At 29.7% G+C, this 12,214-nt stretch overlaps 6 protein-coding genes across 6 annotated transcripts; 4 read left to right on the forward strand and 2 right to left on the reverse strand.

The window, feature by feature from the left end:
- On the forward strand, positions 1–4,377 carry FG379_000067 (kinase domain; the record flags this gene model as incomplete). The annotated part of the gene is made up of 1 exon (XM_067326609.1): positions 1–4,377. The coding sequence occupies one exon, from the start codon at positions 1–3 to the stop codon at positions 4,375–4,377; it is 4,377 nt and encodes a 1,458-aa protein (XP_067183021.1).
- Positions 4,378–5,244: 867 nt separating this feature from the next.
- Positions 5,245–6,453, reverse strand: FG379_000069 (eukaryotic initiation factor 4A (eIF4A); the record flags this gene model as incomplete). The annotated part of the gene is made up of 1 exon (XM_067326611.1): positions 5,245–6,453. The coding sequence occupies one exon, from the start codon at positions 6,451–6,453 to the stop codon at positions 5,245–5,247; it is 1,209 nt and encodes a 402-aa protein (XP_067183023.1).
- A 911-nt stretch (positions 6,454–7,364) lies between these two features.
- On the forward strand, positions 7,365–7,991 carry FG379_000070 (cyclophilin Ta cyp; the record flags this gene model as incomplete). Its single annotated transcript, XM_067326613.1, has 1 exon — positions 7,365–7,991. One exon carries the CDS (start codon positions 7,365–7,367, stop codon positions 7,989–7,991), a length of 627 nt encoding a protein of 208 aa, XP_067183024.1.
- Positions 7,992–8,418: 427 nt separating this feature from the next.
- Positions 8,419–8,715, forward strand: FG379_000071 (ubiquitin family; the record flags this gene model as incomplete). The annotated part of the gene is made up of 2 exons (XM_067326614.1): positions 8,419–8,524; positions 8,600–8,715. The coding sequence occupies 2 exons, from the start codon at positions 8,419–8,421 to the stop codon at positions 8,713–8,715; spliced, it is 222 nt and encodes a 73-aa protein (XP_067183025.1).
- Positions 8,716–9,037: 322 nt separating this feature from the next.
- On the reverse strand, positions 9,038–9,490 carry FG379_000072 (uncharacterized protein; the record flags this gene model as incomplete). Its single annotated transcript, XM_067326615.1, has 1 exon — positions 9,038–9,490. The coding sequence occupies one exon, from the start codon at positions 9,488–9,490 to the stop codon at positions 9,038–9,040; it is 453 nt and encodes a 150-aa protein (XP_067183026.1).
- A 1,790-nt stretch (positions 9,491–11,280) lies between these two features.
- FG379_000073 (Mnd1 family) lies at positions 11,281–12,211 on the forward strand (the record flags this gene model as incomplete). Its single annotated transcript, XM_067326616.1, has 4 exons — positions 11,281–11,321; positions 11,459–11,483; positions 11,581–11,777; positions 11,869–12,211. The coding sequence occupies 4 exons, from the start codon at positions 11,281–11,283 to the stop codon at positions 12,209–12,211; spliced, it is 606 nt and encodes a 201-aa protein (XP_067183027.1).
- Positions 12,212–12,214: the final 3 nt, after the last annotated feature.

Consider the following 12,214-nt stretch of genomic DNA (forward strand, 5'->3'; position numbering starts at 1 on the left):
ATGAAAGATTACATTAAAAGAGTTAAAGAGGTGTTTAAAAGAAACAATGGGATAATAAATTCAACATGTAATGGATGGATGGTAAATCATTGTTTGATTTTATTTTTAATTATTATAATACTATCTTTAGAGTGCTCAATTTGCAAAATTAATGAAAATAATAATAAAGAAGTTTATGGAGTAGTAAATGAGTCACCTAAAGTTTATTATGTATTAACAGTAGATGGGGTTCTTTGGTCTGTCAATAATGGAAATGTACTATGGAAAACAAGATTTTTAGAGGACGGAACATTTCATCCAAGGAAAATTAAAGAATATCCGAAGAGTGGAAATAGACTATATTGTTCATTTCAAGGTAATATATTCTATAGTTCAACTAATAAAAGAACATGGCAAGAAACAAGCGAAAATAATGCAAGTAGCAATTTTTTTAAGGAATTTTCTTCTATTGATGAAAAAATATCTCACAACAGATCAATAATACCGCATGGATTTATTCCTATAAATGGGATTAAAATTAGTGACTTAGTAGATAAATGCCCTTTTTACTCATCGCTATTTCCAGGAATATATTTAACTGGTTCAAGAAACTCTGATATAATAACATTTGATCTATTTACTGGTAGAATTATATCAAATTCCGCATCGACTTTGCAGTGCGAGAACTATGATGACGAACCTTTAGATTTTAACAACCATATAACCCATAATATAGCAATAGGAATAACAACATGGAGAATAGTGGCCATGAATGTTTTGAATAATAGAGTTGAATGGAGTATTGGATACTCCGATGTAAACGGTATAGGAAACAATCACAATTATAATCATAACATAAATAAAAGATTAAAACTTTTATCTAATTCAAAAAACGATCACCAAGGTAATGATATTTATTTTGGTTCATCTAGAAGTTCTCTTTACTTTATAACTAAAAACGAAAATAATGAGAGATATTCATCAAATCTCAATTTTGGTTCTGTTATATCAAAAGTCTTTATACTTAAAGAAAATAAATCAATTCCCTTTATACCATCCGTATTTTATTATATTGATGAAATTAGTGTTGAAAGGTACCCAGATTATACAAATTCTGCCATTGGACCTCTAATTAACCTAAACAATATATTATTTAGTGATTTTTCAAATCACTATTTATTTGAAAGAGAAACAGATGATGAATATAACAATTATATGAAACAAATGAGTAATTCTACATATATTAACCACCATTATTATAGTAAAGAAATATCAACTTTTTTAAAAAAGAAATTAATAGAGTCAACTCCAGTTATTGCTGAAGTTAATAAGATGGTGTCACAACCTCTTCTTCCTCTTCCAACACAAAAAGTCGATAACGTAAATTTAAATGACTCTAGCGTGAAAAGAAATAAAAACGATATTATTGGAGATAAAGCAGAAAATAACTATTATTATTATTATTATTTTAAAAATGAAAAAATTTCTAACAACATTATTTTATATTATATATATTATTTATCAAAATTACTTGGTAATAATCACATAACCTTATTAACAGGTACTCTGTTACTCATAATAAATATTGTATTGTTTATATTGTTGACCTGGAAACAGAAAAAATCTCCAGTTATCGAAGAAATAAACATTCAGGAACAAGCAAATTCTAATTCTGGAAAATCAGAAGCAGTTAATTTAAAAAACTCATTCTTAATATCAACTTATTCTTCTTATAGTCCAATACATGAATTAAATAACAATACGAATATAAACACTATCAGTGACAAAACTTCTAAAATAAACAACACTGTCAATGACACAGAAAGTAATAATAATACTGATTACGGTAACTCAGAATACGAAGATAATTATATAAGGATATCCAAGAGTCATTCCATGGTTGACATGAGAACTAACTTCATTGGTTTATCAAAAAATGCTTTTTTCAGGGCATTTAATTATAAAAATAAGGACTCATTTGTTGATAGTAATTTAAATGATAATGGTGAATCTGCTAATTTGAATTTAAAATTGCCAGAAACTTCTAATTTAACTTTAAATAGTGTAACCACTAATACCGGTACAACACCACATAAATCAACATGCACAAATGCATTAAATTCAACAGGTAACACACCAACTAATTTAAACGATGTTTTGACATCTTCAGCACCTGCTTCCGTTTTAAGTGGTCCTAAATCCTCTTCCTTGTATAATATACCTCCTAAATGTGAGTTAGCGAGATGCATAGATAATGGGAGATTTTCAAAAAATTTCGAGATATGTAAATTAATTGGAAGTGGTGGATTTGGACAGGTATATCAGGTCGAACATAAACTTGAAAGAGGTACTTATTATGCTATTAAATTTTTGAGATTAGGAATCGGTGCTAATGATGATATCACAAGAATACGTTATTTCAGGGAAATAACTGCAAATCGTACAACATTAAGTAAACATGTTGTTAGATACTACACATGGTGGTGCGAAGAACCAGAAGCTTTGCAAAATTATGTTGACGGAATAGATACATTAGGTTGTCCGAAGTCATCATCCTATTCTTCAATCCAGCCTTTGGTTTTTGAAAACAGTAAAAAGCAAAAAAAGAAGAAAAAGGGAAATTGTGTTGCAAATAACAATGATATTGACAATAATGATAATAATAGTATTCATAAAGGTAAAAAAATAAAAATTAGGAATAAAAACAATGATATTTCTGTAAAACAGTATTTTGGTGTTGAGTTATCAAATTCGTCATTTACAGGAAACAATGAATCTGATCTAGATTATAGTCGTGAATATAAGATAGATAATATGACTGAATGTCTTGTTGATGACAGTTCTGAGATAAGTAGAGCGTCATTTGAGGATGAAGACGAATATGACACCAATAATTTTACATACTGGGAGAAAAGAAAATCTGAATATAATAATAATTACTCAAATGATGTTGATGGTGATATATATTTGGATATAGGTTCATCTTCCTGTATTGATTTTAAAGATTCATTTACTACAGATAGAGAAGCTCATAGTGGAATCAACATGATAATAAGTTTTGAAAATAAGAAAGACAGAAAACCAACGGAATTCCAATTAAATAACACGGTATCCTTTAATGATGAAGATAATTTGGCCGGTGGTAATTACAGCTTGGCATCCAATTTTTCTGTTAAAGACAGTCTTGAAAATGAATATGATGATTTAAATTTTGTTGCTTTTGGAAACGATCATTCATTAAATTCCGAGAAAGAAGAAAAAGACAGTGAAGGAATTACTGATAATATTAAATATGAAAATGTAAAAAAAAACAAAGTAATAAGAAATGATGAGAGTTTGTCTATTGAAGATGATAATGGTTTGCTTTATAGAACTAGAACAATATCTTCGGTTGTTCAAAAAGTTGAAGATTCTGAAAAATATTCGAATAATAATAACTGTAATGCAGGGGAATGTGTTTTTGCTGTTGATAATTCAAATAAAGCAAGATCAGACTTTATTTCCGTATCAGGGCCTAAAGGTAATAAATTTTATTCTAATGACTTGAGCAAAAGTATAAATAGCAATCATCATAAATCCCTTGTTTATCTTTCTCCAGGAAATAGGAAAGATAACGAACCGGTTTACATGGTTATAATGATGATTCAAATGGAATTATGTATAGGAGTAACTTTGCGCTCGTGGCTGGGTGATTTAAGTAGAAGTTCTGATGCTGGCGGAACAGATGTAGAATTAAATATGTTTAAGCAAATAATTAAAGGAATAAGAGATATACATGAAAAAGGGATAGTTCACAGGGATTTAAAACCAGAAAATATCTTTGTTAATCCAAATACTCTACAAATAAAAATAGGCGATTTTGGTCTTGCTAGGCTTATGTTCGATAGTGAATCTAATAATAATGACATAAAAGAGGGTACCGGTAATGCTTCGTCTTCTAGTACATCTCCTAAAACCAACAATAATGATAGGGCTAGCAATGATCAGCTGAACAAATTTATGGAGAAAAACAAAAATAGAAAGGTTGAAAACCCTTTCTCCCGATTAGATTCGCAAATGAGTGTTAGAGGTCAAGTTATAGGTACTCCTGTATACACTGCTCCTGAAGGTGGCGCATTTTGTAATGAAAAAGCCGATATTTACTCAGCTGCATTGATTCTATTGGAACTTCTTTGCCCTAGATTTACGACTGCAATGGAGAGAATCCAAACATTAGATGATTTCAGAAACAAGGGTATTGTTCCTATGTGTATTATGAAAAATCACAGTTCTTGGATTCCACTTTTAAGATCAATGACATATCAAGATCCAGAATTTAGGCCTTCTGCTGAAAACACTTACAGAATTGTTAAAGATTTAATTAAAAAACAGTTAGCTATTCATACAGACAATTATTAGAACTTTTACAAATATATAGTATTTTTATCATCATAGGGTTCCTATTATTTTAAAATTATTTTTATTACTATTAAAGGTAAAGAAATTGTGGTATATTTTCTTTTAATTGAATTCATTTGTGTTTACCATTTATTATCTAGTGCTTTATTTTTCAATTTCCCTGTTTTACTTTAATAAATGTTGTAAAAAGGCACTTATTCACCGGTTTATCCCTTCTTAGACTCTGAATTAAATACTTGACCATTAAAATAGGAAATTGCCTATAAAATAATTAGTGTATCTACTTGTGAATTTGAGAATATATATACAATTTTCCAATATCTTTTATTATTACAGCATCTTCAACACACACTCCCCCGAAATCCGTTGTACAGAGGGGATGGTTAGCTTGCCAAACAACACCAACTACCACACTAGAATACACATTTAATAAAGAAAACGAGGCAAGAACAGCGAGCAAGTTTAAAAGGGAATAGAGTATAAATACACAGATTAAATTCAAATAGATACGATAGTGTTATTAAAGTTGGGAATTCGTATAGAAAGAAGACCACTATTACGTAGTCTACAGAAAATGCGTAATGATAATATCTTAAAAGGTTATTAATCACTTAAATGTTATTGATAGAACCTTACTATCAACACTAATTACTATTATCGTTAGTTGACAGTCCCTGTTTCTGAATTCATAGATTTCATCCAATTAAACACTTCAAGTTTAATATACTCTTGTTTGGCTATTATTATATACCTCTAGTACTTTCCAGAATAATTGAGAATGGACATTAAAAACAAGATAGCACGATTATCGCCATGTTAAGTGAATAAAACAGTTAGTTGGAAATATTAAATATCAATTTTACCTCTTTATTTAAGTATATCAGTAATTCCCATGGGCATCTCCTCAATTTGTGTATTATAGTGTCTCTCAATGTCTCTTAAACGAGTGATATCATCATCAGTAACAAAGTTAATGGAAACACCCTTTTTACCAAAACGACCGGATCTACCAATTCTGTGAATATAAGTCTCTGGAGAAGCTGGTAAATCGTAGTTAATAACAAGTGAAACCTGTTGCACGTCAATACCTCTTGCAAGTAAGTCAGTTGTAATCAGTACTCTAGATGAGCCAGATCTAAATTGTCTCATAATAACCTCACGATCTTTCTGGTCCATATCACCATGCATTGACGAACAGGTAAAGTCCTTTTCTCTCATCTTTTCTGTCAAATAGTCGACCTTTTTACGAGTATTACAATAAATAATTGCCTGTACTATTGTTAGTGTTTCATATAAATCAAATAATGTGATTAACTTCCACTCGTCTTTTTCAACACCAACATAAAATTGTCTAATACCTTCCAAGGTCAATTCCTCTTGTTTAACCAAAATACGTTTTGGGTCCCTCATAAACTGTGTAGTTAAGTGCAATATTTCATTCGGCATTGTGGCGGAAAACAATGCAACCTGAACATCTTGTGGAAGCTTTTTAAATATGTCATGTATTTGAACCTTAAATCCCCTACTAAGCATCTCATCTGCCTCATCAAGGATAAATAATTTGAGGTTGTCGACTCTCAAATAACGCTTGTCAAGCATATCTGAAACTCTTCCTGGAGTTCCTACAACCATGTGTACTCCACTTTTTAATTTATTCATGTCATCTCTCACTGAAGTACCTCCCACACAAGCGTGACATCTCAATTCACAATAGTCACCAAGGGCTAATGCTACCTTTTGAATTTGTTGTGCAAGTTCTCTCGTTGGTGCCAATAACAATACTTGACAGGCATTCAATGAATAATCTATCTTTTGCAATGCTGCAATAACAAAAGTTGCTGTTTTACCGGTACCTGATTGTGCCTGTCCTATAGTATCGTAACCATCCAAAATCGGTTTTATTCCTCTTTGCTGAATTGCAGATGGTTTCTCAAAACCATAAGCAAAAATACCTCTGAGAAGATTACCATCTAAATTTAATGCTTCAAAACACTCCACAATCTCGTCATAATTGCTTTCTATTTCTCTCGAGGGACCTGCTTCTTCTGGGGTTTGATCTTGATCCACCTTTGACATGTTCTACACTATAACAAACAAACACTTATGGTTTAACAATAAATAAATTTTAATTCTTTAATTAATATTGCAATCACTATCTAGTTTGCAATAAAGTAAATCAACCAAATTTAAAACAGCCGATTACTGTCTATTGTAGTATGATATATCCAACCTTAAACAACTCAATTAAAGTAGTTTTGTTCACTAAAATATTAGAAAGGCACTTTCTAATATTAAATTCCTATATATAACTTTCAATACCTCCAAAAATCCTCGTTCTTGGTAGTTCACTTTCTTTAATTTATTCCGCTTTATTGTCTCCACTAATTTTTAGTTACTCAATAAAAGACATCCCGCATTTCAGAGACATTGTACTTGATACACCATTCAAATATTGGGGAAAGGAGAGTAAATTTTACCGCCTTTAAAGTGAGTTATTTTTTTAATTATCTTTCAACTAAATTTATTAAATTACAACACTATTAACATGTTTTGTTATTCACATATACCTAATATGAATATATATACCTGAATGGCTTTTATTGTAAATTTTTATTCTACTTTCCCGTATAAGTTGCAATTAATCACATTGATAATTCTTTAATAGTTAATTGTTTTTGTTATATACATTAACTTTAATTGTTTACTTCACACTCTCCCTATTTATTTTAACTAATAAATTGGAAAGGCGCATAAATTTAATTTCTCGATCCTAATTTATTTTTGCTTAAATTTTCCTCGCCATTTCAATTTTCCCAGTTGTGGTTGTCTTTTTGTGGGGTACGAGAATTGCAATATTTAAATACAACTGGCCGATTATTTGTTTACTTGATAGGATATTTATACACACTTAACTAATAATACTACTTTTTCCTAGGTTTGATTTCCACTGAAACAATTATAGTTAGTGATTTTTTTCTTTTTTTGAAATGAAAGCACTTTTATTTGGGTTGTTTACATTATTTTCACTTGTTTTATCGCAAGAAAAATTAAATCCGAATTCAATAGATCCGTCCGTTGTTGTTGAACTGATGGTTACTATTGGAGGTGGAGAGAAGAAACCACTAAGAATCGGTTTATTTGGAAATGAAACCCCAATAACTGCCTTCAACTTTTATTCACTTTGCATTGGTGGCACTAAGGATGAGAATGGCAAGGATTTGTCTTACATCGGAAGTACTTTTCACAGAGTTATTCCTGGATTTATGGCACAAGGTGGTGATTTTACGAATGGAAATGGGACAGGTGGGAAGAGCGTCTACGGCGAAAGTTTTGATGATGAAAACTTCAGTGTTTTACATTCTCCATTTGTTATTTCTATGGCTAATAGGGGCCCAAATACCAATGGTTCACAATTCTTTATTACTTTTTCAGATACAAAACATCTTGATGGTAAACACGTTGTTTTCGGAAGACTTGTTGATGACGAAAGCAAACTTACTCTTACTAAAATTGAGCAAGCTGGTTCTGCAAGTGGTAGAACAAGCAAACGTATTGAAGTTGTTGGTTGCACCCACTATTCCGGAACCCCTCCAAAGAATGTTTTGGTTCAATAAATAAATATCTGTAAGTGCGTTACTTATATGTTTAGTTGACTGTTTATTACTATACTCTTTGTTTAAAATTCTATCTTTCATACGCAGTGAACTGTCACATACCAGTTTTTTGTTTAATTCCTTATTGAATAGAAAAAAATGTATTTATTTCATTTTTTGGTATTTCTCTTGAATCTCTAAATACTAATGTGACCATTATAATTGTCTGTCTGTATGTGTGTACATGTAAATGTGGTTATTGCGCATTGAGACACGTGTTTAATTGATATTGACATGAATTGTGGGGAAATGCTTTGTTTTGCGGAAAAAAGGCTTTTTTTAACTCAAAGTTAAAATTTAACACAAATAAATACTAAGGCCCATTAGTGGCATACGAAGGAACTAATTAATCTTTTTAATACATTACTATCATTTTAATTTAGCTTTAATGATCGAGGTTGTTTTAAATGACAGACTTGGTAGAAAGATTCGCGTGAAATGCAATTCAGATGATACAATAGGAGATTTAAAGAAATTAGTCGCTATTCATACAGGTAAGTGAAACTGAATGATAATTCATTCTTAAACTTTTAAAAAATTAATATATACTATACTATTTCTAACTTTAGGAACAAGATGGGAAAAAATAAAAATACAGAAATGGTACACAGTTTACAAGGACCACATTACCTTGGAAGACTACGAAATAAAAGATGGAATGGGTTTAGAACTATACTACAATTAAATCAATTTGAATAATCAAACCATATAAAGTACTCCCGAACACCAAAAGATACACATATTCACTAGTATCGATAAATCGCGAAATTTGCCTCGAAAGACAAATGGTCTGAGTAACTTCGAGGTAATTTGCAACTACACTTAATACAGATTGCCTAGTTCCATTATATATATAAGAAAATATATATTGATATTCGAGTTAGAAACATAATATGATTATTAAAACGAAATTTTACTCTTAGCTATTATTTCTAAATAATTTACCACTCATTAGGTAAAGAACTAAAAATAGAATAAATTTAGATAGTTTAATGTAAGATGTCGATTTATGCCTTGCATTGTCTAGCAATGGAATCTAATTCGCGTCTGCCTTGTGCTGTTAATCTACGTGTACCTGTATTTGGATTAAATTCAACTAATCCCATGGATTGAAGTTGAATTAGGCAGTAACGAATGATACCACGAGAAGCAACTGCTGAGTGATTTCTAGCAGTTCCATTGCGTTGTTTTCTACCGTAGAATTTGGAAAGTGCACCAACACCTACATCTGGTCTGGCGTATAAATGCCTCAAAATCGATGCAGCACGAACATATAACCAATCTGGATTTTGTGGTGGAAGCTCTTTTGATGAAGCCGTTTTAACATGGTCCACCCATTCAGGAATTGCTAATTTACCACCCTTTTTCAATTGTTGAGCAAATTTTTCAATCAAAATTCCTGCAGGAACATCCTTGGCAGTCTTAATTACCCTAGGTGCAGCCGTTTCGTATAATGTCATCCTCAATATCAAATCAATACCTGATCAAAGAGAAAATCACTTTTATATCTTATTCAGGCAACTTTGTTATTATATAGTTGTTTTGTTTTGCAAATGGCTCTTTACCTCTTATTTTTATTTTCACCTTATAAATTTCTTGTTTACTATACCGAGACAAATATATGTTTATTATATATTATTTCTGATAATGTTCAATTTTTTTGTCTCATTTTTTAACCGCCCTTGGCGCCGCAACTTGTTGATTATACTGGAATGAAGTGAAAAGTTAAAATTTAAAGTGAGGAATAAGTTACTTTTTTTAATTATTTTTAAATAATATATAAACTTTTTTTTAGATCAAAATACATTATGTATATACAAGTTTATTAGTTAAGGTTGTTAATACTTGATGAATCTTTAAATAATATAATAAATTTTTAGTTAGTGTATATTAGAGTTATTACTTGTGATTGAATTTATTAATTTATTTTGCTCCACCACCCCTCGTTTATACAAAATTTAACAATATTAAATTAATAGATAAAATAGCACGTATAACAATAAATAACATAAAGTTATACAGTTATAACAATAGTCTTGTTTTAAATTAAGAACTAAGACAATTGTTTAATTATCATTCACTTTTTTTACGTTTATCCTGCACAGAAAGATGTCTGTTAATGAGGAATCAAAAGAAGAAAATATCGCATCTTTATTGGAGGAAATAGATGATGAGCTTGATGAATTTGAAGATATTGGTAAGTTTTCAAAAGTTGTAAAGCTAGATGACGAACAAGTATTTAAAATGTTGTTTGCATTCAAAACCAACATTGTTTAGTGCACTTGTATAACAATGGTTTTTAAAAAAAGAAGTGAATGCTTTTATTAAAAAAATAATTAATATTTCATTTTTAATAAAACCATTGAATATTGTTCAAGAACAATAGTGATTATTACGATATAATCGTCATTTCTACAACAATAACAGTAAACCTGTATTTATCTGATATTCATACTTTAATGATTACTAATGCCTAATTTTCTTAGATGCAATTGAAAATCAAATAGATCCGGATGTTGACGAATGGGACGAAAACTGGGATACAACAGGTATGTTTCGCCAAGTTATGAGTAATTTTTTTATGATTATATTTTAACTGTTATTGCTAAGGCTGGGATGATGAAGATGCAGATGATGAATTCATTAAACAATTACATAATGAATTGCAGGAATTTGAAAGAAAGCAGTCGTCGAATCAATAGTTGATGTTATTTTTTTTCTTTGTTCACAATCCAAAAGATAATGCTAGAATTTTCACTTCGAAGCGGAGATAGTGGCAAAATTGTTGAGATCTGTACTTATGTAGTTGTTCATTATTTATTAACAATTGTTTCACGTAGAATATTATTAATATTCACGCTTGACTACTAATGTATTTATCACATATAGCGTTTTCCCTTTGTCAATGTTTTTTCTATATTTGCAGTATTATTGACTTTGAACTTAATTATATTTCGCTAAAAAAAATTCAAATCACAACTCTTAGGAATAACTATTTTAGTAATGTATTCATATGGCGGTGTTTGTAATACTTATAAATGGACTGCATGCATGCAAAGTCATGTGTAGTATGAAAATATAGCTGTACATGTGGTTAATCTGAAAAAATTGTATAAATAATACTAGATCTATAGGATTTTTCTTTCATTTTAAACTATATTGAATATGCACAAGGCAATTAAAAATATTTAAAGTTTAAATTAAAAGCTAGGAGTTGTTTATTTCAGTTGCTTAAACATTATTAGAGAAAATGTCAAAAAAAGGTGTTTCCATGGAAGAAAAACGCTCAAGGTAAGTGATAAGAAAATTTGTTCTTTTTAAAATAATGATTTTTGATGAATAAATGGGTGATTTGAATGCTAATTATTATTTTGATTATTTCTATTTATTACTTAACAATATTATATTTTTTCATTACAATTATATAGGCTGTTAAACTCTTTATATGAAAAGGTAGGTGAAATTAAACTAATTATTACTAAAGAAAAGTAATTTAAATGTGAAAAACACGATTATTTTAATTTTTAAATAAACTTTTTTAATCTTCTAGAAAGAGTGCTTCAATCTCAAAGAAATTGAGAAGATTGGAAAAAAATGTGGAATAATTGAACAAACTGTAAAAGATGTATTACAAAGTTTAGTTGATGATTCTCTTGTAATAAGTGATAAAATTGGATCATTGAATATATTTTGGGCTTTACCTAGTGCTGCAAAGTATAGTAAAGAGAAAAAGATAGAATATTTAAAGTAAGTTATACATAAGGATGTAAAATTATTTAACTTATGACAAACTATAAAACTTTATTTTTTGCTTTTTATTCGCATAAATTACACTCAGGGACACAATATATAACCATAAAGAGCAAATTAGTTCCCTAGAAAAATTACTTAAAGACTCGAAAAACACGGATTCACCAGAACATCAAATAAGAACGCAAAAAACAAAAGAACTAGAAAAAATAATTGAAGCTCAAAACGAATTAAAAAAGAAGTTAGAAAATATAAATAGTACAATTAAAGATAATCCAAAACTGTTGAATGAGGAGATAAATAACGCAGATATTCAGTCTACAGTATGGGAAGACAACATATGTACACTTAGACAGTGGATCAAAAAAAAAGTACCGGGAATATCAGAGAAAGACATAAATAATAATTTTGGTCTTCCTAGCGACGATTAGAAA

The sequence above is a fragment of the Cryptosporidium bovis genome, assembly GCF_009768925.1.
Source record: "Cryptosporidium bovis isolate 45015 chromosome Unknown contig_1, whole genome shotgun sequence".
Classification (NCBI taxonomy): Eukaryota; Apicomplexa; class Conoidasida; order Eucoccidiorida; family Cryptosporidiidae; genus Cryptosporidium; species Cryptosporidium bovis.